This window comes from Phyllopteryx taeniolatus, chromosome 15 (genome assembly GCF_024500385.1).
Source record: "Phyllopteryx taeniolatus isolate TA_2022b chromosome 15, UOR_Ptae_1.2, whole genome shotgun sequence".
Lineage (NCBI taxonomy): Eukaryota > Metazoa > Chordata > Actinopteri > Syngnathiformes > Syngnathidae > Phyllopteryx > Phyllopteryx taeniolatus.
Genome location: NC_084516.1, coordinates 9,641,439 through 9,669,262, shown reverse-complemented (window position 1 = coordinate 9,669,262; position 27,824 = coordinate 9,641,439). Strand labels below are relative to the sequence as shown.

The following is a 27,824-nucleotide window of genomic DNA, read 5'->3' as shown; positions in this document are numbered from 1 at the left end:
TCCAAAAAAAAAGAAAAAGAAAAACACCAGGCGCAATCCATTCCGCAGCCACACAATGGACAAACACTTCAGTGCACCCAAACTTTGTCTAAATAAATCATGTGAAGAATAAGCAGGCTGAAGAATGTGTTCTCTCTTTCCCAGGATAATGCCAACTAATAGCCCAAGACTATAGCCTTCATCTCACACTATTAGAATTCTGCACAGTGTGCAAACAATAGCGTGGGAACAAAACCTGACACTCTGTTCCATGCTGTATTGACATCACTCCTTTAGCTGTCCAATGTTACAGGTGAATGTGACGTGTTCAGACTTATGTCATCATGTTTGCACAAGCTGATGAAATGATAGTGACAATTTATTGCCTTGGATTTTCTTTATGGAACAAGATAAGAAATATTGCTGACGATTCGAATTTTTACTATGACATAAATCACAAAAACAATGTCTACTACGATGAAAAAGAGAAAACAGACATATTAAATTATATATTTTTTAAATTATTTAAAAAAAAACAAAATTTAAGTCATATATTCGATAAAAATGAATGTCAGAATGAGGTGGTCCCCTCACTACTTGTCAGTCTAAGTCAAGTCCAGAAGGTGATGCTGAGGCACACAGCAGTGACGTGAGCCGCGAGTGGGCTTACCTTCATTTGCGGGGATGCACCACGCCACACTCCAAACCCACGTCCACGCCAGCAGCCCCGCGCCACAACTCCTCCAGCGCGCTTTCATGGCGCATCCAAAAAAAAACAAAAACAGAAGAAGGCAAAGAAAACAAAACAGCGGATCTGAATGTGAGTGGGTGCCTAAAGAGCGGCAGGTTCTCTCAGCATTGGCGTGGTGGAAGCATGCGTGGGTTAGAGCTCATGTTCTGCGGCGCGGAGCTGAAAGCCAACTGTGCGCTCACCAGCCGGAGAGACGGGCGGCCCGCCGGAGGGGGGCGGGGTTAAGATCCGAACCTCTCCAATCACGGAGCGTCCGCAGGTAAACCCCACTGCAGGAAACCTCTTTTGTGCAAATGACACGAAATTCCTCCCTATCATGACATTACTTGCACAAGCGAGGACATTCGAATGGACGTGACGCACACAAATAGGTTGGTTGTACAGTTTCCTGTTAGATCATTCGATGTAATATGGATGTGTGATACCATTAGGCATATTGTACTAAAATACAAATAAAAATCTGCCTCTACAAATATATTTTGATCTGTTTCACTTGACCAAGTCAGACAATTATTTATTTAACAAAATGTTTATTATTGTGGTTGTCGTGTAGAACTGCACTACATCATATTGAGCTGTGTGTTTCATATTGTGTGAATATTGTGTATTGTTATGCACTAATTAATCTAAATAAGGAAACAATTGAATAAATTTGTTCCAGAGCTAGACTGTCATCATAAAACATGATGACACCCACTCACTCCTCAGGACCCAGGGCGGTCCCCCCAGCCCAACCGAAGCACCCCAACTGAATAGATAAACTTAGCAAACATAAAAAAATGGTGAATAATTGTGCGGTGTTTGGCTGTAACAATACACATATAGGGCAGTATTTCACTGTTCACTGGCACCAGTTTGGAAGACTGAACATGTGTCAAGTAAAAAATGGCGATTGTGACAGTGCTGTTGTATTATATTAAATGTACACATACGTCAGAAATGTAGGATCCTTTGATTGCCGGAATGGCACCTGACTCTCACCATGTTGGCCACTATCTTGCCTTGAGGCTAATGTTAGGCAACGTCAATGCTGTTTTAGCTAAAGTAAGCCAACCTGTCTATTATTCTTGGTCATTAAGTGAAACAGTATCGATTTTATTACAGTGTATGTTCGGAAGCATACAGTTAGAGATGTCAGCCACTTTGTCATTTGGTTGTATTTTTGCCACTGCATCCAAAGTTTCTCTGTACTCTCAACTTCATAGACCTCATCTTGAGACAACTAAGGAGGCTGGAAAATTATAGAACACAGCCGATATTAACTGATTAGGGTTATACAGAAAAAACACACACGCAAACAAATATAAGTCGGTCTACTAGTCTTTCCGTTCAAACCTATCTTATCCTCCCAATTTGGACCGCCAACGTGGCGGATAAACAAATAACGACAACTATCCATAGGCAATGTTTTAAGAAACATTTCGACATTCTTAACTGGCTTTTACTGGTATTAATAAATTAAAACAGTTAAACACTCTTTAAATACTTCAGCTCTCACCTTAAACTGAGGCTGTAATGAGAGTGTTGTCAAATCAATATCACTGGCTGTTTGTCTCCATAGCTAGACAGGCAAATAGATATTACCTAGATAGTTAGAGTGATAGTAGAAAGTGTCATGAAGAAACACACCACTTTCTCTTTTGCCCCCTTTATTTTAGCACTTTTACTGCATTTTGTTGCATTTTCCATTGTGTCATTGTTGTCGTTTTTTTCCAGACACCCTCAGGCGACAGCTAATTGAGGTGCGAATCTGCGGTGTAAGCTTCAGGAATCGTGACTTACTGACAAGTGTTACTGCACTCCTACACTGATGTCTGTTGTTAACTACACAGTATTCCTTTTTTAAATATCTTTTATGCCCTTCATCGATAGTGTGACAGAGATACAGTACATATGAGTGAATAAACATCTCATCAGAAAACTCTAACCGGCACAAGAAAATCTGAATATTGCAATATTTTTAAATTCTTTGTAAATTAATGTAAGTAGGCGTTTTTTTATTGTCTTCTAGTCTACTGTACAGCACATTACTTAATTTTTGCCCTTCTGTTTCCCAGTCTCAGCCCAATAAATAAATACATATATATATACACAGTATATTATTACAAGAATCCTTTCTGCAAGTCTCTGTCATATAATTTATTGATTTGCTGTTACACATGTTGTAAATGCTATATTATGGTTCGGTGCAGTACGACCACTGCAAAAAACAAACAAAAAAAAACCTACTAATCCTACAATAATTTACACATGTTGAATGAATGTAATATATCTAATAATGCATTAGCCTCTTAGAAATGTGTCAATCGAAACGGAGCATTATCAGGTTTGCAAGCACATTTCCCCCATATAGCTATTACAGTAAATCATTTCCTACTGTGGTCCCTAAATGTGGTTTAATATGTGCATTGACCGTGTGTTTATTGAATGACAATAAAGCAAGTTCTAAAAAAAAAAAAAGTCAGTCATAGGCACAACATTTACACACAAAAGAACCAATAATAGAAAGGACTTATTTTCTACTAGTTTCCATGGTCTCTTGGTGTCTCATTATCTTTTGCATGCCAAACTTTATTTTCTCTGTACACTTACCCCCAAGAATATTCTTACACTGGCCTCTACCTCATCTTCACACTGCAGCTTTCACTGTGTCTCAAGTCTCAAAAAAGCTGCAATGAAATCAAAATAAGTATTCTTGGTCGAGACCACCGCAGATGTGGAACACAACTGTAAAATCCCTGTCCGTAAGATCATAAAAACAATCTCCAGATTTTTTTTTTTTGTTTAAACCCTCATTTTTCACGATTCAAGTTTTCCATCTGTCACTATGGTTATTTTTTCAGATTTTATTCCTGTTATCAAAAATAGTGCAAAAGTCTGTACACCTACTGCAAAAAAATGTGAGATACTACATTCCACCTATGACACTCCTTGTGCATTCTGAACATTCTAACATTTCTGAGAAAGAAATAGAACCTTAAACTTTTCTTGCATCTCACAGCAAAAGATGAGCATTGTAGGTGCCTTACCAGGATGTTGACTATGTTTGTGTGTGTATTTGTGTACTGTACGTGTGCGTGTGTGCGCGCACGCATGTGACAGCGGGTGTGGAGGAGTTTGTGGGTTGCCAAAAAGTGTGGTTTTCTGGAGGTGTTGCTGCTTAATTCTCCACAATGTTTGTGGAGAAGAATGCCAGAAAAAAACAACTTCAACTCTCAAAAACACACTCTGTATTTTTCTTTTTAGTATTTGGTGCATGGTGTGTCAATAGACTCATAGAAGGGGAAGAAGTTATTTTAATTATTCATTTTGTTATTATCGCAACCTCAGTAGCTAAAGAGACCTTTGGTCAAATTATTCTGTTGCGGTAATTTCTCACTTACACAAGATGACATTTGGAAGAAGTAAGCACAAGACAATAGAGAGAACACATGGGAACATGGGAAATTTTCAATATATGATACCAGCAGAGATGAACATCCTCCAGCAGTATACTGCCTGAGCAGCTCAGCCAAACCCCAAAAATTTCCTGATCTCTACCCGAAGTCTTATTTCAGAGATCATTGTGGCACCCTCCTGAACAATCAGACATTAACAGTATGAAGCGTGGAAAAAAAGGACCATGTACACTGTGTGAAAACTATTACCTGAGGTGACCTGTGCAACAGAAATGACTGGACAGACAGACTTGAGAGTTAAAACCCTAGTGGAGGACTGCGTAAGCTGCCTCCAAAAAAACAGACACTACAATGGAGGATTTCGCACAGTGCTATTGTAACAAATGCATTTTTTATCGGCTTTTTTGTCTATTTTGTGATTTGCATGAACATTTTCCATGTTTTTGAGGTGTGAGTGACTAAAATATGTCTTTGCTCTGCTTATGATTATGAATGTTTTTAACCTCTTTGGTGCCACTTTCTCTGGCCATATTTTTATTTATGGAGCCAAATACAAGAAGTAAGACAAATACATTTTAAGGTCTTAAATTTTGGAAGTTTAATGTGAAGGCAAGGTGGAAACTGGAGTTTTGCTTCCACAAGACCACACCGAACTTGAATATTTTTGTGAGTTTTTATGCAATGCGTCCCAACAGAATGAGCTGAAGTTCAGCACCATTCTTAGCTGAGTTTGCTTGTCCTGGTAATTTTTTGCGATCTATTTTAGTTACATTTCTTTTCATGATGAGTTTTTCTTAATATAAAAGGAATTCTGCATCACATCTTCTTTTTCCTCCTCCTACTCCTCCGCCATCAATATTGATGTTCACTGACATATGGTCACTTTAGCCATGTTGTCCTATGTGTTAATAAAATCTATTTCCAGATGTACGGTCACCATGATGGTCATCACATGTCTCAGTTATAACGAAAACACACATATACAAGAACCCAAGAAAAGTGAGGTATTAGGTTTAGGGATTACTAAACAAAGCCTTTAAAGCAACCTGAAATATGTTTGTGTGCTACTGATTACAGCACATTCATTGTGCAAAATCGTACTGAATTCTCATGAGAACATGCTCAAAGGAAAACACTAAACTGAAAAGCAAGTACAAAATGCAAGACGTGTGCATATGTGTTTTTATGATTTAAATAATGAACAGAAAACCTAGGATGAGCTGCAATGCAAGCGTCTTAGGAAACCATTTTTTAAGCCTTTATTTAGTGGCAAAACAGCAACGTGATGTGAAAGAAGGCTATGCCCTTCAACATGTGAACCATTTTTCACAGTTTTTGGGAGGTGTTCAGCAACTGGCTTGACTCCAGGTTGCAGCAGTGTTTTATTTCCAAATGCAGTGATTGGGTGCAGTGAGAGGTGATGGTACATTGTGGGCGCAACGGTCTACTGTTGTTTTGTGCCAACCCACTCATGTGGGACACTGAGGGGAGGGAATGAGGAAGGAAGGTCAATTGGGACACAAACTAAACGGACAAGTGGCCACAACATTATGGCCATGTGCAAAATGTAACGAGACCCAATATAAGAGGTACAGTGGGTCCAAAAAGTATTCAGACCCCCTTAAATTTTTCACTCTTTTTTATATTGCAGCCATTTGCTAAAATAATTTAAGTACATTTTTTCTACATTAATGTACCCACAGCACCCCATATTGACAGAAAAAAAACAGAATTGGTGAATTTCTTCAGATTTATTAAAAAAAGAAAAGCTGAAATATCACACAGCCATAAGTATTCAGACCCTTTGTTCAGTATTTAGTAGAAGCACCAGTTTGAGCTAATACAGCCATTAGTCTTTTTGGGAATGATGCACACCTGGAGTTTGGGGATCATCTGCCATTCCTTGCAGATCCTCTCCAGTTCTGTCAGGTTGGATTGTGAACGTTGCTGGGCAGCCATTTTTAGGTCTTTCCAGAGATGCTCAATTGGGTTTAAGTCAGGGCTCTGTCTGGGCCATTCAAAAACAGTCACTGAGTTGTTCTGAAGCCACTCCTTCGGTATTGTAGCTGTGTGCTTAGGGTCATTGTCTTTTTTGAAGGTGAACCTTTGGTCCAGTCTGAGGTTCTGAGCACTCTGGAGAAGGTTTTCATCCAAGATATCCCTGTACTTGGCCGCATTCATATTTTCTTCGATTGCAACCAGTCTCCCTGTCCCTGCAGCTGAAAAACATCCCCATAGCATGATGCTGCCACCACCATGCTTCACTGTTGGGACTGTATTGGACAGTGCCTGGTTTTCTCCACACATACCACTGAGAATTAAGGCCCAAAAAGTTCTATCTTGGTCTCAGCAGACCAGAGAATCTTATTTCTCACCATCTTGGAGTCTTTTAGGTGTTTTTTAGCAAACCCCATGCGGGCTTTCATGTGTCTTGCACCGAGGAGAGGCTTCCGTTGAGCTACTCTTCAATAAAGCCCCGACTGGTGGAGGGCTGCGGTGATGGTTGACTTTCTAGAACTTTCTCCCATCTCCCGACTCCATCTCTGGAGCTCAGCCACACTGATCTTTGGGTTCTTCTTTACCTCTCTCACCAAGGCTCTTCTCCCCCAGTTGGGCAGTTTGGCCAGACAGCCAGCTCTAGGAAGGGTTCTGATCATCCCAAACGTCTTCCATTTCAGGATTATGGAGGCCACTGTGCTCTTAGGAACCTTAAGTGCAGCATAAATTTCTTTGTAACCTTGGCCAGATCTGTGCCTTGCCACAATTCTGTCTCTGAGCTCGTCAGGCAGTTCCTTCGACCTCATGATTCTCATTTGCTCTGAAATGCACTGTGAGCTGTAGACAGGGGTGTGGCTTTCCTAATCAAGTCCAATCCATATACTCAAACACAGCTGGACTCCAACGAAGGCGTAGAACCATCTTAAGGATGATCAGAAGAAATGGACAGCACCCGAGTTAAATATATGAATGTCACAGCAAAGGATCTGAATACTTGTGGCTGTGTGATATTTCAGTTTTTCTTTTTTAATAAATCAGCAAACATTTCAACAATTACGTTTTTTTCTGTCAATATAGGGTGCTGTGTGTACATTAATGAGGAAACAAATTAACTTAAATTATTTTAACAAATGGCTGCAATATAACAAAGAGTGAAAAATGTAAGGGGTTGTTAGCTGTCATCTTAGTCTCATAATGTCAAAATATCAACAGTATGATGAAGAGCACTGTTTAGAATATAAATTCTAATTGAACTAGGAAATGCAATTGTCGATCCATGGATGAAGCACAAGTGAATTTTGCCATTCAGCTCCTTGTTAGAGACTTGCAAGTTGCAAAAAGATTGAACAGTTGGACATGTGCATTCAAAAGTTCAGAGAAGGTCAAATTAAGTTCACCTATAAAAGTTCAACTGTATTTTAGGTTCACTAAACTATTGTTGGTGGTTTATGATCTTGGTTGGATTGAGAAAGAGTAAACACATACCTCCAACAAGACCATGCACATGTTCTGTAAAACTAAAAGGTACACGCTACCACATTACACTCTTTATAAGCAGCTTTACAGGCTTGACCACCTGGTCTCTAGTGTAGAGAATGCTGATTACACATTTCTCTAAGAGCTGCAGCACAACTTGCAATAATCACAGGATGTTCTTTCGCATGGGGGCTCCAGAATCAGCAGCGAAAACTTCAGTGACTCGCTGAAGTTAATCATAAATCAAATGTAAATCATGTGTATTTCACAAATCTGTTTGGGAAACGGGCAACAGAAACTTGATTAGTTGATAGGCTACTGCCCAATTCAGAATATTTAAATGAAATATTAAAATTAGCAGGCAGCATGATTACCTCGTGGTGGGCAAGTTTGCCTTACAATTCTGAGGTTTGGGGTTCGATCTGGGCTCTGGTCTTCCTGTAGGAAATTTAGATGTTTTTTTCAGCAGTCAAAACACATCACCCAACATGGTGCTCGAAACCACAACCCTGAGATTAAGAGTATCATGCTCTACCAACTGAGCTAGCCGGGTACTACATCCAATATATTGTTCATGCTGGTTCCCCAGAGACCGGAAAGAGTGTACCCAAAGGTCACAGTGAGACGAACAAGCATCTCAGACTGGTTGACTTGACTAGTGTCGACCTCATTAAATGCTCTAGTCTGGTGTAGCAGCAGGTGACCTATGATGAACAGTAAGAATGTGTTACTTTGGATTACACTTCCACAACTACCATTACCAATTACCATATTTTAAGTTAAAGCATATGTGAAAAGACGCTGACTCACTAAATCACTGTCCTCCATCCATGTAATTAGAACAAAATCTAGTCATACTGATACTAATTGGCAAGCTATCAGCTGTCAAACAAAGTTGTGCTATTCAGACTCTCTGGCCTCTAGTTGAACCCAAACCCTGGAACTCATGTTTTGGGCTTATAGTGAAGGAAAGCTCCCGAAAATACACATACACACTCACACACCTACACACACTTGCACATAACACACACCCTTGGGTATCGTTAAGCCCTGCTTACCAGCTCAGTGAGTCTGGCAGGCAGCGCTGCTGATATTCTCGTTCTATTTTGGCTGCTCCCCTTCTGCATGCTCTTCCAAATCCTGCTGCTCTCCTTTCACACATTTTATCTCCCAAGTCAGGACTTACAGTACGTATACTTCATATGAGAAGGGTTGTGTATAGGGCCACAGGGATAACTTATTCTAAGTGCAATCCTCAGAAAGAAAGAGAAAAAAAAGAAGCCTGGGAATGCATGACAAGCCTCTGCATAAACCGTCAGAGACAAAGTGTTCTCATTTAGACTCTAAGTGCAGCTTATGATGATTTTATTACAGTAAATGAAATACAGTATTCTATTTGAAATGTAGTCAAACAACATTCAGTATGGCTTCTGTAATCAGTGTTTTATTTTCAATCGAATTTCCCATCACAAAGCAATGATCAAAGATTCACAATTTATACATAGTATATTAATAGTAAGGTTTGGCAGACTTCATAGAGCCTGATTTATGTATATTATTGTTGTCGGGCAGATTCCTTGCATATCCAAAACTTACTTTTTTATAATTAAGAACCAGGCATCTTACCATATATTGCTATCGTATACTGTTGCGCACCAACATGCACACAACAACTCCCCATAATCATTATTAATCACTAATTTAAGTCACAAAAAAAAAAAAATAATATTAATCGCTTAACAAAACAGCCCCGCTCAAATATATCTAACCTATCAATTTTCATTCATTTATGTTTAAAAACCATGCACACTTTCAATCTTGAGGCGGCACACTGCCGCAAGGCTCCCACAAAGTCAAGAAGTAGAGTAAGAGTATATGACATTTGTCAGACATTTGAAGTGTCCAAAAGAGTCAATAGATTTCCTCTGCTATTTTTACCACATTAGCTTGGTTAATTAATGGTTAATCAATTGTAAATAAATAAATAACTGACCACGAGGGGACTGACCATTAGACCATTCGATTTGTGGAAAAATATATACTAATTATAATTACAGATTTTATTATATAATTATTTACAATGAATGCATTATCTTAATATTTGAGCATTCATAGTTTTTGTGTGGATTGGGAAAAGAATTGTGAATGTTATTTGTTGAACATTTACAAAGCAAACAAGCTTCTAGTGAGCCTCAACCTCAACTGAAAATAAAGCAGCAAAAAATATAATCATAAAAAACTAAATCCAGCCACATAGCTGATGGTCAAATGGGCTCAAGTTGATCCCATTAGAGATGCTTGTGACCCCATCGCTGCCTGATATTTACAATGCAGTCAAAATGGCGACTTATGCTCTTGGACCATTATGGCGGTGTGCCAAAGCTGGCACACTTGTAGAAGGCAGTGTTTGAGGTGTGATTAGACAGTCAGCAGAGGACGGTGATACATTTTTGACTAGCCCAAAGTGTCATGGCGGCCATGTTGCATTTACATAACCTGCAATCCCGTCTTTCCCTATGAGCTGGACTTTTTTTTTTTTTTTTTAAATTGATCACATTCATTTCCTCAAGACATTTACTGCTCCCCGATCTTTTGCCTTTTCCACAAGGCCCTATATCGCGCCTCACTTACCAGCCCTCTCCTCATCCATTTACTGCATCTTTTTGCCATGCTTTTTGTCGCCTGTATTTTCTCTCACCAAGCTTTTTTCAAGGTTTTTTTTCCCCCACCAAATCACAAGACATAATGGGTGTGGTGTGCGATCAACAAACTTATATTATTTATGCATGTATCGTTTTATCATAACAGATAAGTGCATGATCATGAAGTGAATATTGCTAATTGGCTGTGGTCTAATCTTGTATTGAGATTTGGTTTTACTTAGCAGGAATGCATAAAAACAATTTCAATTTTCACCAAATTTAGGAGGCAGGAATAGACCAAGGAAGGACCAATTACATTTTTGTTTGATGGATTTGGTTAAAGGGGCAGATCCATTTTATTTCCATTTTGTTAAATTGCTTGATTCCCCTATTTTCTTTTCTCAGACAAGAGGGTGTGTGTTTGAAAAAGAAAACAATCAGGTATATGCAGAAGTTAGGGCTATTTGAAGGTGGACAGTTTCGTGAAGATCAAAATTTGACTACGCTCAATTTCAGTTTGATTTGCAATGACGGTGGGAAAAGCTGTAAAAAAGATGATAACAATCTAATTCAGAAAATAAGTTACTATGAGAGACAAAAATTTCATATCACTATTTTTCAATGCATTCTGAAATGGTTTGTGATCAATTTGGGACAATAGACATCAAGGCGTTTTAAATTAGGATATCACTCACCTTGAAAACAGAAACATATCTCAAGCTCATTACAGCACTACCGATCTTGAGCGTGCAAACAAAATGGCTTATAAAAGAGTGTGTTTAGCCATTTATCTCAACATATGTAACCCTGTATTTGTTTTAACTTGCTACCTTCAGAACTTTTAAGTATCTAACAAATAAACTGCATATACACACACATCCCAGCTCTAAAACCATAGATTTTCTCCTCCCATTAACCTACAATTCCCACATTGCTCTCATCATACACACACACATGCACACACGTACAGGGTATCCAGAGCAATCTAATCAATTGTTTGTCCAGCTTAGAGGCATTAATGAAAAGCTGGCATCTCTCTACCATAAACAGCCACCCATTTGATTTGTATTTAGTGAGCAAAAAAAGTCTGTATAAATTAAACTTACTATATAAATACATTGCGTTGACCTTGTTTGCTTACAAGCTGCACCAACAGGGCTGTTGGAATGGAAGTCAATTGCATGGAAAGATTTTTAGTGGGAGATTTGCCTTTCAGTTCTGAGGTTGGCGGGTTGAATCCGGGCTTTGGCCTTCCTTATATGGAGTTTGCATGTTCTCCCATGTGTTTTTTTTTCCACATTCCAAAACCATGGTTCTTGGGTTAACTCATTCACTGCCATGGAAGTTTATCGTAATCGCCTAGAATCCAACCGGTCACTGTCATCAAAGTCTGTAGATGTAAAGTTTTCCAGCAGGTAGACATGGAGGGGGGTCTGGCAAACCTTGTCTGTGAATATCAAGCTTCTATCCATCCATCCATCCATTTTCTACCGCTTATCCGGGTCGGGTCGCGGGGGCAGTAGCTTCAGCAGGGACGCCCAGACTTCCCTCTCCCCAGCCACTTCATCGAGCTCTTCCGGGGGGATCCCGAGGCGTTCCCAGGCCAGCCGAAGGATGTAGTCTCTCCAGCGTGTCCTGGGTCGTCCCCGGGGTCTCCTCCCGGTGGGACATGCCCGGAACACCTCACCAGGGAGGCGTCCGGGAGGCATCTGAATCAGATGCCCCAGCCACCTCATCTGGCTCCTCTCAATGCGGAGGAGCAGCGGCTCTACTCTGAGATCCTCCCGGATGACCGAGCTTCTCACCCTATCTCTAAGGGAGAGCCCGGACACCCTGCGGAGGAAATTCATTTCGGCCGCTTGTATCCGGGATCTTGTTCTTTCGGTCACGACCCACAGCTCATGACCATAGGTGAGGGTAGGAACGAAGATCGACCGGTAAATTGAGAGCTTCGCCTTTCGGCTTAGCTCTTTCTTTACCACAACGGACCGATACAAAGTCCGCATCACTGCAGACGCTGCACCGATCCGCCTGTCGATCTCCCATTCCATTCTTCCCTCACTCGTGAACAAGACCCCAAGATACTTGAACTCCTCCACTTGGGGCAGGATCTCATCCCCGACCTGGAGATGCTTCTAAATGACTGTAATGCCGAACAGATCCATGTACTGTGGATGGCGGCAGTGCAGCGCTTTGGATTTGAAATCAGCACAGTTTTTGGATAAAAGATAAAGATTAGGGATGACTTTCGGCTTGGCCCGTCGATTGTCAGGAAGAGCAATACCAACATGTTGGAAGCTAGACAAGTTTAAGCACCTCACACTAGAACGGAGTATGTATTTAATATGTATACCATAAACAGAGTATGTGTCTCGGTAGTTAGTAGAAAGTGTGTGTGTGTGGGTGTGTTTCCTTTCTATAGGAAATAGATGGACAGATTCTAAAGTATGTTCACTCTACAGAGCTTATGTGGTTAGGTGGACAAGATCATATGCACAACAACTGGAACTGGAGAGTCACAGTTTAAATTATAATACTAAAAAAAAAAAAAAAAAAAATGCAGCTAGTTTTTGGAGAGATGCTATTCTACTTCCTGATTACGGACAAAATGCCCTTAAGTACGGGAGACACTCCACTAACGAGAGGTGCAGCACTGCTTGCATGCCCCTTTCACTCTAACATCTCTACTTGCATGCCTGTATTTGTGTGGCGTGCAACACACACACACAAAAACATACAGCAGAGTGTAAATTCAGTTTCCCCTTGAGGGATTACAATCAGTACAAAGTATTTTTTTTCTAAAACTGTGAAAGCAAGAACTGCATTGAGTTTTAGGTGATAAATTCTACGTTACCCGTACTCAGCAGATTTTTCTCACCGATTGCTTCTCGGGGACTATGACTTTTTTTCTAATATTATCACGAATGTGTTTAGTGGACAACATAAAAATTGTGAACATGTTTTAGTATAGCAGTCTAGAGCTCAACAGGATATGTTAAATATACTGTGTTGAATAGTGAGAAAAAAAAAACCAAAACTGCCTCAACGAATTTTCAAATGTGACAAAACATTGAACATTCAACAGTCAATAATCCATACTCATGACTTTAATTAGGCAATGTACATCAATATCCTGTTTACAGCTCGTGTCAGTCACATGCCAATCAAAATTTGGCATTATTATTTTTGCAGACACAGACTTGTATTGGATATCAGTAGATTGTGCAAGCGTACCTAATGTTAGTGTAGAATATTTTCTTCTTAAACAGCTCAAACCAGATAGGGATTAACATCATTAGCGCACCCTTATTTAATCTCTATATGAGCTGTTTTTACTTCCCCTCAGGGTTGATTTGAATGTTCTTGATAAGAAGAGCCCATAAAGAACTGGATAGTGTGTGTTGATGTGTGTAAGGAAAAGGACCATTAGAAGTTCCCCACGGAGTAAGCACATACCGTATTTGCCTTTGAATCACCACCCAAGGGAAGCAATCATGCACAAATGTACACGGGCTTTTATGTGTGTGAGAGAGAAAAAAAAAATAATTAAAAAAAATAAGTGTTGAGGTGAGGAGTTTCTGAACAGACGAACAGCTGTCACACTGACATTAAAACAATTCTGCATGTGCAACTCAATTAAATTTGTTTATGTTTATCCATTGAAGAGAGGCCATTCGCATACTGCATCCTTGATTGCGTCTACATACATGAAATATGGTGATGCTAATGCTTACATTAATATTCTAACGAGCATGTATAGGCATGGGAAGGATGCTAGATGTATGAACGTATTTTATTGACAGCTGACTGTTGAGCAGGGCGTGGTTTCGGCAAATTCAGATGACACGCCACTCTCTGAGAGCTCAGAGAATCGCTTGATTTTCCACGATTTTGAAGCCTCATTTTATATACTTAGCGATTTTTCTATTTATTCAAATTTAGCTGGCTTGTTTATGACACTCCTCTCTCTGGTGTGTCAAAATTACAAGACATTTATTATTTTCACTTTATAGAAACATTAATTCATTATATTTGTCCTATTTCACTGAAAAACCAGACCCTTTCCTGTCATGTCAAGTCTATTTCGGGTTCTATAGTCATCATCACAATCACTTTGTCATCACTGGAACCGTTCTGTTGGCATTTAAAAGAAAGCGTAAAGTACACATGGAGGTAATCATTTCGATGCTCACTGAGCTGAAGTCTCACAGGATTTCCCGATGTTTCGTCAGGCATGATGATGGTTAGAACTTAAAGTTTTTTTATTCCAGAAAATGGGAGTTGTTCTAACGCTGAAATTTAAGTCTGTCTTCTAAACTAAAATGTTCGTTATCACATGGAAGAACCTACTGCCTGCATATCCTCGTATTGCTAGCTTTTCTTTTTTTTTCTCTATTTTTCTTTCTTTTTTTTGTATGCAGCGTGCTTACAACAGCCAATTTTCATAATGATTGCAGTATAGTTTGAATGAGGGGAAGCCAAAGAGAGCTGGTGGAACATTTTCAATCTGCGTAGCCATGGAAGGTGTGATAATAGGGTTGTATAAATTGGACTTGTTTGGCAAGGAAAACATCTGAACAGGAAAGCGAGCAATAGGCATTACCACGTGCATTCCTACTTACGCACATAATATAAACTCTTTAACAGGCAAACATGCTGGGTAAGGTCATGTCAAGAGCCTCCAGAGTCCCAAACACTGCACTTTGCCACAGTTGGGGATTTACTTTGGTCTTGTACTCAGTCTGCCTTTTTCACATGAGACCCGTATTAGCCCATAATAAATAAACTGATTCAACATGCCATTGTATAGGTACTACAGCCACTATAGCAATATAATATCCTATAATAATTGGCCATAATATAAGATTCAGCACATTGCCACCTCTCTTCATTTGCATTTGAGATGCTCTCTTTAATGTTTTATATGTGACATATAGTTGACCTAACAGTTTTAGTATTTGAACAGCTTAAATTGCTGTAGTGAAGATAAACTTCTACTGAAATCAAACACCTCGGCAAATATGTTTGAAGGCATTTTATCTGGTTTTGAGCGAAAATAGCAAAAGGTAAACACAGATGCATGCAAGACTGAATTGTGCCAAATAGAATTTACTCATAGCTGTGGAGGAGGTAGTGGTACGCTTCCAGTTCTAAGGAGGACATTTATATATACTTGTGCTTGCCTGCACAGATGGTTTCATGACTGTAGTGTGTCTGCCAGGAGAGGGCTGGCACAGCTGGTGGATGCTGCTGAGGATCTCTAATAACACCTTCAATATGGAACGGCCCGGTGCTCACAGTTGAATCAATAAAAAATTAAACCTGTTGTGCTCTGCAGGTCATCAATCATGCTAATTTTTTACAGGGAAATGATGCTTGTATATAGGTCAAACAAAGAAATCTGTTTTTTTTTAGTATACGAATTTCACCTGTTGTCAAGCCTTTTGGATAAGACCCTTTAAACATCAAATGCCTGATATGTAAACCTTCATCTTAAAGGTTTTCATGAGTATGCAGTGATTTGTTGTTTGGAATGTATTTATTTATGTGCAGGATGATATGAAAATATCAAGGATTGAAAAAAAGAGGTGGGGCATGGGTTATGTTTATAATTTAGCCATGGCAGAGGTTTGTGCGCTAACTCAATGCAAGTTTTGCATAATCCATGCATGATCTTTGTTACAGTAGCCTACTGTAGCCTATTTTCGTTTTTACTTTTGTTATGTTTTTCCTTGGCATTGATCTTCATTGAGTCACTGATGGTGTGGTGGTACACTCGCCTGACTTTGGTGGAGGCAGTGTGGGTGACGGTGTGAACGTGAGTGTGAATGGTTGTCCGTGTCTATATGTGCCCTGTGACTGTCTGGCGACCAGTTCAGGGTGTAGTCCGCCTTTCGCCTGAAGTCAGCTGGGATAGGCTCCTGGATAAGCGGTGTTGAAAATGCATGGATGATCTTCATTGTTTGCCCAAGTGTGTTTTAATTGTAGGATTACACAAAAACTTCCCAGCTGATTTTACTGAAACTTTATGGAGTGGTGTTTGTGGCAAGCAAAAAACAATGACATTTTACTACATATTCAAATTAAAATACAAGTAGGGGAATTTATTTGGAACAATGGAACGTTTCCCGCCATCCCACAATGTAAATGGTCCAGTTTCTATCCATCCATCCATTTTCTGAGCCGCTTATCCTCACAAGGGTCGCGGGAGTGCTGGAGCCTATATCAGGCTCCAGCACTCCACAAGGGTCGCGGGAGTGCTGGAGCCTATATCAGGCTCCAGCACTCCCGATTGGCTGGCAACCTGAACTGGTTGCCAGCCAATCGCAGGGCACATATAAACAAACAACCATTTGCACTACGGGCAATTTAGAGTCATCAATTAACCTACCTTTGGGATGTGGGAGGAAACTGGAGTGCCCAGAGAAAACCCACGCAGGCACGGGGAGAACATGCAAACTCCGGATTGAACCCTGGACCTCAGAACTGTGAGGCAGACGCTCTAACCGCTGGTCCAGTTTAGTCTTTTTTATTTTTACATTTGACATTATTCTCTCTGTTTTAGTGTCTCTGTCTTGGTGGAGGCCTATGTGCAAATTTCTGTGGAAAATTGCAATACACACAATGCATGAATCGCATAAAAAGATAAATACTTTTTAATTTTGTCTTTGAATTTTATAGCAACAGTTTTTCCTTGGCAAAGACCTTTAGCCTCTGTTTACCAAAGCTGGAAAGTGCAAAGGAACAATGTATTGTTTTGATTAGCATTTCTTGGTTTGTTTGCAGGATGTTGGGAAAAACTGCACCAATGTCCATAAAAGTTTTTAGAAAATTATTATTTTCTCTTTCTTATAATCACAAGCAGAATGGAACCATTACCCTTGCCCAGACTATACAAATGGTAGAGTCTAATTCATTTGTTCTTAAGAATGAAAGTAGCCTACCAAGTAACATACCGGCGGACAAACTACGGTTCTCCACAATATACAGTGCTGTGCTAAATTCTTAGTTCATCAGTAGCTTTGCCTTTTTCACAGCAGTCTGTAGGACTTGTAAAACCTTAAAAAAATAGGACACAGCAGGTTCACACAAGTGAATACAAAAAGAATGTCCATAAACTTTGTAGAGGAAGGGTGCATGAAGGAAGAACCAATTAGATTTCAAAAACCAATTAAATGTCAATCCCTTTTGGTGATAATTAGGATAAGGGTGCATTATTTCTTGTACCATGTGGGTCAGTGTGGTACCATGGGAACCTTCCAATTCCCAGAATTATATTGGCACACCCTGTCTTATCTTCATCCTCCATTAACCAGAAAATAGGCTCTAAAAACAACAACAACCAAAAAAGAACATTCATTCAAATGTATTTTCTGCCCAATACATCCATCCATTTTCTTCCGCTTAGCCGAGGTCGGGTCGCAGGGTCAGTACTTTTCGCAGGGAAGCCCAGACTTCCCTCTACCCGGCCACTTCATCCAGCTCTTCCGGGGGGATCCTGAGGTGTTCCCAGGCCAGCCGGGAGACCTAGTCTCTCCAAAGTGTCCTGGGTCGTCCTCCCGGTGGGACGTGCCCGGAACACCTCAGCAGGGAGTTATCAAATCAATAAATTTGTTGTTTATTTTGACCGGTGCAGGACAGAAATCCCTCTTTTGGATTTGTGTATGGCTCTACAATGAGGCAGTCACTGACCCATTCTTGTCAGCGTGAACACTGCTGATTGCCAAAACTGACACTTAACGCAATTGGATCGGCTACAACACGACAGTACTCAATTTAATGTTTTATTTCTCAATCTTAGGAGATTTTCACTGAACTCCTATTCTTTTTATTGAGTCACGGTAGGTTGCCTGAAGGCCAACTTGGTAATCATTTCCCTTTTTCCATATCCCAACAAACAGTATCTTTCCCATACTTAATATTAAATGCAGCCACTTGAGATGCAGAGCATTTTTTACTTAAAAAGCTGATGTTACAACACTGGCTAGTCTGATCAGTTCATATCATTTACCTACCAGGGGGAGTGGCAGCACAGCTGGTGACGCTGCAGTTGTGCTGCAAGAACAGCTTGCACTCAGACATACAGGACATCAATGAAAAGAGACATAAAAGACCTAATGGCTGGAGGTTTCTCTCATTTGGAGGGAGACAGTGTGGCACCAACATGCTCAAATTATTGATTTATGTCTAGGATTTACACTTTAATCTCTCAAACATGGCATAAATTGTTTGGTCTCAAAATGTACCATATGCAAGTTGTAAAAAAGACAAGTTACAAAAGTTTCCCCCAAAAAACTAGAATTAACTAACCTAAATCTTCCCTCTGCAGGGATTTGTTGTCTCTATATGAATAATTATTGTGTAAAAGAGGTTACATTCCAATTTACCATCGAGCTTTCCCTTTATAAATAAATAAAAACTGAACATGCACACAGATACAAGCAGGGTTTTAACAAGGTGATTTATGTTTGCGTGTTTGCTGTTGTTATTTTGTGTGTGTGCGTGCATGCATGTGTGCGTGTGTGTAAATAGAAAATGGACCAGCTTATTTTAATCTTGCTTCATGGTAGTTGGGAAGTGCATTTCTGCATACAGTACATTGTGCAGATGACAAAGACAGTGCTGCATCCATTAAAACCCTTATTTGTAAAACAATGTGGAAAATAATTTGGTATTAACTTGTCACAATGTCATTGGAAAAGAAAAGGGATTAAATGACACTGACAATTCGCATAGCAGCTTCTGTTTTGCAATGTAACAAAAAGCATGCCGCAACCAATCTTCCACGCTGCTTAAAAACTGTATCCTCCCTGAAATGTTGGACATGTGACATTCAATCATAACCAATGTATTTCAATCACAAAATATTATATATATATATATATATATATATATATATATTCTAAAGTCTCTGGTGGTGGAAAATCGTATGGAATGCTACAGCCGTTGTGGGTTAATAGATAGGACTGCAGTGCTATTAAGAATGTGCTCTTTGTTCGGCGGGCTCAGGGTTTGATCCCACCGACTGCCCTTGTTGAAAATCAAATTCATCCAAAATCTAATTCCCTAACTCCCCAACTGTTTGACAGTTGCTAATTGATTTGGTGTATCACTTCACTACTATGTTGGGTGAATTAAGTTATATTTAATGCAGTGGATGTAACCCGTGTTAATAAAAATAAATGTGTTTTAATCTAATGTAGGCGGCACGGTGGACGACTGGTTAGAGCGTCAGCCTCACAGTTCTGAGGACCGGGGTTCAATCCCCGGCCCCGCCTGTGTGGAGTTTGCATGTTCTCCCCGTGCCTGTGTGGGTTTTCTCCGGGCTCTCCGGTTTCCTCCCACATCCCAAAAACATGCATTAATTGCAGACTCTAAATTGCCCGTAGGTGTGAATGTGAGTGCGAATGGTTGTTTGTTTGTATTGGCTGGCAACCAGTTCAGGGTGTACCCCGCCTCCTGCCCGATGATAGCTGGGATAGGCTCCAGCACGCCCGCGACCGTAGTGAGGAGAAGCGGCTCAGAAAATGGATGGATGGATGGATGGATAATCTAATGTAAACGGAGGTGGAAGGTGGATGCATCTGCACTAATGGAAAAGGTACTATGAGAGGCAATACTTGAGCTGGGACAGACTGAACACATGATTGGTCTTGGATCGAAAGACTGAAGAAAAATCTGCACAGATGGAATAAGAGACGGGCCAAGCTGAAATGGAGATGGAGTAGAAGACTACTGGAAACTGGTCAGAGGACTAGAAAGGAAACACACAGGCTGGAAGGGAGATTTGTTGTTGTTTGTTGTTGTTGGGATGGACAGATGAAAGATTGGTAGCACAACATACCACAATGTGCAGCTATATAACAAAACTGGACAAGAGAATGGTTAGACTTAACTGGGGAATAGAAATTATGTTTGGACCGAACGTGAGACCGAGTAGAGTAAAAAGGAGGTTGGATGGAAGACTCGACTGCTACACCTCATGTGCTAACACAAATTGGAGCAAAATTTGGGGTTACTTGGTTTTATACACTTGTAAGGATGATAAAACTCAAGTCATCACAATGAGATTAACGACTATTTTAGAACAATGAATAGCATCAACTGCATTGAGAAAAGTACAGAAGAAGTAATTCCAAGTATGAGACTGCTGGATAGCACACTGTGGCAGGAAAGGAATCAATAGGTTGGTACAGAAGGAGCAAGGCAGGCTAATGACAACAGATGAAACCAATGACTGAGCCAACAGGGACTGAGCTAAAACATAAACCCAAGGGAAGCATAAAACAACGATTAAAATGCCAAAGTAAATCAAAAATCCAGATGGGACAGTGACAGATGCTTTCTTTTTTTTACATATGCTTGCTACCGCCATTTATCCTGTATATTGCAATTGTATATAATATTACTATAATCGCATTCCGTTTCATTGCCTGCAGCGTGGGCTAATTGCAAAGGAAATGAACTCATGCTCAGTACAACCCCATTAATAATGCAGGCAGATATAATATATACCAGGACACAACCTGTATTTGATGAAATTATTTCAGTGCCCGACTGTAACTGTAACAAATGGATCACATTACCTCCGAAGTCTGCTCCCCTCATCTCATCCCCTGAATACAGCGCACCAGCAAACACGAGCAGCGGGAAATTAAAACTTCAAAAGGGTAAATTCAGGAAGCGACAGAAAAACAAAGAAGAAAACCTCCCTTCTCTAGTATGATCCCCCGTGGCGGCCAGATCGAGTTAGTTCCACCTCTTTGACAGCTTTGTTAAGTTTATACTGTGTTGGGTTTCATATATTTTTGTATAAAGCAGTCTGATCGTGTTTATCGTATGTGCTTTTTTTCAGTATTACAGTACTACAGTTCAGTATTTACCTATGCCTACACAAGTTCAGTGCTTCCATCTCTGTATGTACTCTTCTATATCTAGAGTTATAGTGTCTTATTCTCAGGTGTGTGTGTGCGTGTGTGTGTGTGTGTGTGTGTGTGTGTGTGCTCCTAAATTTGACAGCCACATGCTTCTATCCCATTGATGCTACTCTCTCCTGCCAACTGCATTGAGAAATGTCACCAAAGGCTCACAGAAGGCTCCCTGTCGTTAACAATGGCATTCTCATCTCCATAATCCTGCCATTCCGAAAGAGAGGAAAGCAGAGTGAGAGAGTGTGTCAGACAGGAGGGGGGAAGATGCAAAAGTAGGAGAGATTGAGAGAAGGAAGAGCCGTAAAGAGGATCGGAGGATGCAGAGGTGAAGGCTAGCGGCACAGGAAATGCGGAGAAACGTGGTGCACAGGAGCAGGAAGCATGAGATGGATGAGACAAAGTGTGCGAGTGAAATTAGGAGGTGAAGAGAAGCAAAGTGTGACAAAAGGAGAAGCCTTGGACTTGTTTTTATGGACAATTTGGCCAATGCAGTCCATTAGGTACACCATCCATCTCGGTGATCCTTTGGAACAGATTATATATTCAAACTGTTCCAACCTTTAACGTGTACATTACAATTGTGACACAATTAATAAAAACCTGCAGAACTCCATGTTGTAAAGACCACTGTGATTTACTTTTGTCATTTACATCTTGAAGCAATTGAGGCTTCCGCGATGAAGATCATTCAAACGCATTCAAGTATTGTAAGAATTGTAAGAGAGCTTCTATATTGAACGTTGTCACCATTTCGTCTACGTTTATGATACCCCTTTCTCTCACTGCCCCAATATACTCTCATGACAATTTGACTTATGACAATGAATCATTAACTATATACTTGGTTTAAATTTATTGTAGTTTCTAACAACATGAGCATCACAGAACCTGCGCGTGACTACCAAAAACTCAATTAACGGAGACATTATTATTGTAAGCATATTGCTTGTATAGACAGTTGAGTCTGTGGAGTGGCTGCCCACAAACCCATCAAATGTGAAAATTACAAAACCAATTATTTTTTTAATGAGCAACAGAACTGTCTGTTTAACCAAAGTTTCAGCTTTTGCTTCAATGTCGTCAGGCTAATTGAAATAATACTGCCCTCATCCTTTGGGTATTTTGGCCAAACTATGTCTCCGACGTTTTTAAACATTTTATTTTCCCAAAAAAATGTCATAATGTGTCTCCGTAAATGATAAGTCAATTAGACATATTTGGATAGTTACAAACACTTAAAACACACAATCTCTTCAGTGGGACCTCTATCCTGTAATGTGTAACCCAGAAGTCACTTTGAAGTCTTTTTGAGTCTTGTGACAAATATCCCTCAAAAGTCACACAAAAAACTGGCATTTGAACTGCCGTTGTGTGAGACTTTTTCTGTTTCCATTATTTCTTCCATCAATCCACTTTTATACCACTTCTCCTCATTAGCGTCGCAGATGAGCTGCAGCCTCTCCCAGCTGACTTTCGTCAAGAGCCAGGGTATACTTTGATACTTTTGCCAGTCAATCGCTGGCCCCATATGGAGAAACAATCATCCACACTCATATTCATACCTGTATATGGACATTTTTTTTGTTGTAGAGTCAGTATGTTTTGGAAATGTGGGAGGAAGTCGGAGTGCCTGGGGAAAACCCACATAAGCAGGGGAGAACATTCAAATTCTGAGCAGAGATTCAAACCCAAAACCTCTCAGCTGTGAGGCAGACGTGTTAACCACTCATCTCGGTGTTCCCCATTATTTCTCCTTTTTTTCAAAATACAAACAACTCAAAGGTCAACCAGGAACCTGAATGAACTGTATTCTGGCCTTAGAGGTATCAGTTTATTTCAGTACTTACTGTATATAATATTTGTCGACTTTCACTTCTTTTTAACTCTCCTTTTCCACATCTTGACCCCAGAGGATTTTGGATGGAGGATTTTGCAGCAAACCTTTATCAGCATGTTTTTTGGGGAGGTTTTTTTCATGCTTTGATTTTTTTAGATGTACTGTTGGAACTGCGCCAGAGGTGGAGGTTTCAGTATGTGAATGGGCCAAACCCATGCCTGAGAAAGCCCATGAGGTGATGTTGCTGGTTTCAACAAAATTTATTTGACCGACAAGGAAAATGCCCATTCAGGGAAATAATTGGTGGGAAATGATAGAAGGGGAATGGGGACACGGGAAAATAGTTGTGGGGGTCAAAGAGATTAAAAAAGGTGGAGAGGTGGAAAAAAGAGGAAATGAGCCAGACCTTAATGATGACAGTCAGACAGACCATAAAAATCAGTACATAGAGAATTCTTTGAGAAAGATGGAAGAGAAGTTATGGACAAAAATATTATAAACAAACAGCTTTATGAGGGTTTTGCCTGTGCACTCGTCAAGCTACACGCACACACACACAACAGGAACTAGTGGTGCACAGGAAGTGTGATGTCAGTTGACCCAAATATAAACAAAGGGCAAATCCCCCCCCCCCCCCCACACACACACGCACACGCGCACACACGCACACACACACACACACACACACACACACTGTAACCCCAAGGCAACTTGACAAAGCTCCTACTTAATGTTATAGTCAGCTACAATTGATTAGGACTTCTCAGAAACACTTTTCCAAATATATATATATACACACACACACACACACACACACACACACACACACATAATGCTGTCTGTGTCACCGCAGCAGAAGTGTTTTTGATGCCTTAGTCATCTGTTAAAATGCGACATGAAGATTCCCCTGACAGGGTGTCAGTAGACTTCTGCACAAGGCTCCTGATCCTTGTGAAAGGCGATGGGAGTGTGGAGGAAGATAAAGCAAGAGAAACTAAGACGGTAGTGAGGAAAGTAAAAAGTCCAACCTTTCAGATGTCATTAAATAGCTGCAGGCATAAAGTGGGAGTGATTAGATTACTGGAGACTTTAGAGGGTGTTGATAGGATGTTATGGAACACGTATGTTCCCGCAGACATTTCACCTCTACTATAGAGGTTGTGTTTGCATCAGTATTTGTTTCTTTGTAAGCAGTTTACATTCAGAGGCTCTAAGGCAGTTGAGACTTTCAAAATTCTAACCCACACATACACATAACACATACATAAAACAACTTCAGACAGTGTAGGGTGGCTAGTAGCTGCAGTACTGTGATTAAAGAAAAATAAATCACAGAAGAGAATGCATTGCGATAATTTATATTTACTGACAGTGGTCCACTCATATACAAAATTTACACAGAACAGCAAGCACATCAACATTACATCTGTTATACTGCAAGTGACTATATTTGCCAGTCTCAATGTTTAATGAAATATGAGCACAAAATATCCACAAACATTTTTTGTTGTGAAAGATTATGTGATATAACCTGGCATTTTGATTGGTCATAAAGTCTACGCTATTCCGACCTAGATTATGTGTTATTACCCTATTTGCTGATGGTCGGCAACTCGTGAAAACTATTGAGGCTTTACATCCACTCTCTGGCACAATTGTCCTCTTTTTTTCAGCCATGAGAAAAACACGAGGCCCCTTGTTATTTGCTCTTGGGGAGTATTTAATATGGTCGACAAATATAACTTCTGGCACAAATTTAAGTGACAAATATTTTAATCAAGTCTTGAATCAAGAACCTTGTTGATTTAGTGGAAAACTGTTCGATAAATAGATGATTAAAAGAACAGAGCCATTGGCCGGTCTCAGGTGAGGTTTTAACAGTTGTCAACAGTATTGGCACGGTTGCTAAGAGTCTTATTAATGATGAATTAGCCTTTTAACACCATAAAGTTGGATAAACTAACACAAAGTGGCATCCGAAGCACAGTTCATGATTGGGGGTCTTCGGTATCAACTGTGTTGCCAGAAATCTGCCACTTATTGGGATAAAATATTTGAACTCGATTTATAACATCAGTTTTAAATGACATTTTTAGATACTTATTAATCAACAGTAACAATATTAATAGTAATACCTTTGTAAATTGTGGCAATCAAAATTAAGCCTCATCATCTTCTAAAAGGCACAATTTTTGTTACAGATCTTACATTGGACCTCATAGAGATTGTCCAAGTGGTCATAATGTTGTGGTTAGTCAGTGTGTAACTCCAACGACCCAATCACTGTTATGGTAAATAACAGTAAATTACAGTAGTTTATCTGAGGTCACATTTCTGAAGCTTTGTTTACAATTAGCAGTTTTGTTTCTGTTTGATATTTTGGGCTAGTACTTTTTTGGGCATTTTTATTGTCAAAAGTTCTGAAAGGCAACATTACGTCTATGAGCATGACATTACTGAAGCTGATAGAACTAAACTTCAGTTTCAAGACACACTGCAGTTTTTTGATTGGTCAACAGAAGATTGGCACGAATGGGCGACAACTGCAGTCGAAAGAACAGGCATATGCTAACAAGTAGGAACACACAATTTCTGAGATCCACCACTGTTGTCTCCGAGAAAAGAAAACCCCCCAAAAAGTGTTGTTTGCACTGTTTGTTTGTTGATTGCAAAAATTGTTTGCACCCACTTGCCCTGCGACTTCACACCTTGTAGAGCAATGACACATGGGTTTAGGACTAACCTTTCATACAGTAAATGTAACGTTGATGAAGGTCCTGATGAAGATATATATTCAACAAGTTGCTATTTCTGTAGCTCTCATTATCCTGCCTACACACATCTGGTTGGAAACACAAGCCAGATCAGGATTAACTGTAACCACACTGTGATGAGCTGAGCTAAACTGACCTTTACCACTTAATGAAAATGTAGCTTTGTGGCACCCAATATTTGAGGAAAAACTGCAGAAATGCAGCATACTGTCCTGCACGACCTATCCTCTTCTCAGTCCACTCTCACACATACTGTATGCTACTGTCTTTGGCATTCAAACAGTGTTTAGTACTTTGAGGTCAAACTGGGCGGCACGATGGACGACTGGTTAGCGCGTCTGCCTCACAGTTCTGAGGACCTGGGTTCAATCTCCGGCCCGCCTGTGTGGAGTTTGGATGTTCTCCCCGTGCATGCGTGGGTTTTCTCCGGGCACTCCGGTTTCCTCCCACATCCCAAAAACATGCATGGTAGGTTAATTGAAGACTCTAAATTGCCCGTAGGTGTGAATGTGAGTGCAAATAGTTGTTTGTTTGTATGTGCCCTGCGATTGGCTGGCAACCAGTTCAGGGTGTACCCCGCCTCCTGCCCGATGATAGCTGGGATATGCTCCAGCACGCCCGTGACCCTAGTGAGGAGAAGCGGCTCAGAAAATGGATGGATGGCTGGAGGTCAAACTGTGCTATTTGACTGGCCCACAATTACTTTCTCCAAAGGAGACACACACACATCATTACATTTCTAGTATGTCTTTGCTTTTATTTGATCCAAGTAGCATCAGTCACAAATTGCTATGTAATGGATTGATTAACTATGTGTACCCTGCCTCTCGAACAAATATGTTGGGCTAGATAGATTCCAACACACTGGTAACCCTGAACAGCATAGGAAATGCATGGCGGGAATGTGACAAAACTAAGAGCTCAGAGGTGATTTGCTATTATGATTGCAAGGTGAAGCCCCCTTGCTTACAGTTGAAGATTGCCGGAGGATAATATGCAATGTAGAGATGACATTTGTCTCCACATCCTGTGGTATGGTTAAACTTGAACAAATGTGCTTTGGTAAAACAAATAACCAATCAGAGAGTTCTCTTGTTGCCGCAGACTCTACCCCCCACCGCTTGATAGAGATGTCTCAGCGAGACGCCCCCTCCTCATCCTTCTCGCTACTGCTCGCCCTTGTCAAAAGCGTTTCTGGGTGTTCAGTGCTTATCCGTGCCCCCTTGTCAATCCGTCTTTCTCCTGCCTTTAATCTCCTAATTTTCCAATTTTCCCATCTTCTTTTTCTCTGCGGTAAACAGAATCGGTTCCCTCGTTCAAACAGTAATTCCATCACCTCTCTCTCTCTCTCTCTCTCTCTCTCTCTCTCTCTCTCTCGGTCTACATCCTTTTCGTCACCCTCATTCACCCTCAGCCTTCTCATCTTTCCTCCCCCTGCAATCCCTCACCAACCCCCGCCTGCATCTTACTCTGTCCTACTTTCCACAGCCTGCGTTATGAATTATGTGCAACTAGCTTGCTCCATGAAAGAATCATCTCGGCCGATGAATAATAGATGCTGAGGTGAATAGAAGTGTAGGTTACAAACTGTGTTTACCCTCACTGCCTTATCGACTGTCTTATCAATTTCACCGAAACATCTGGCTGTTTCATTTTATCAAGCGCAACTCTGATAAAAACTGGTGGCTGAATCAGCAATAGAGAGGTTTACTGGTATGTACTGTTGCTCAATATTTCATTGACCTGATCGTGCACAATACTGACAGATGATTCCAGCCGATTGTGGACAAATTTGTAATATATTATTTTTACATTACAGTTTTCTTAACTCCATCCTCTGCAACTCGATCTCATAAGCAACACAACAGCAAATGTAGCACTACAAATGTATTGCAACTATGGTTATTTATTTATTTTTGCTGTAATGCAGTAATGTAACACATCGGTCATGCATTTTGGTTACACTCTCTAGTCTGTATTATTTGTTACAATGTACCTTAACCCCCAAACTCATCTCAGGGGAGCAATGCCATATGTG

At 40.3% G+C, this 27,824-nt stretch overlaps 1 protein-coding gene and 1 non-coding gene across 5 annotated transcripts in view; both read right to left on the bottom strand.

The window, feature by feature from the left end:
• Window positions 1-27,824, bottom strand: part of LOC133490151 (ephrin type-A receptor 5) — a 142,001-nt gene that overhangs the window by 73,335 nt on the left and 40,842 nt on the right. The window contains exon 1 of one of the 4 annotated variants that reach the window (XM_061799829.1): window positions 650-961. The exons of the other annotated variants lie outside the window; for them this stretch is intronic. Coding sequence (XP_061655813.1) covers window positions 650-737 — 88 coding nt within the window. The 5' untranslated portion in view covers window positions 738-961. Of the gene's footprint in view, window positions 1-649; window positions 962-27,824 lie in introns of those variants that run through there. 4 annotated transcript variants of the gene reach the window in all.
• Window positions 8,083-8,155, bottom strand: trnak-cuu (transfer RNA lysine (anticodon CUU)). Its single transcript has one exon. It is a non-coding gene; the product is annotated as a tRNA-Lys (tRNA).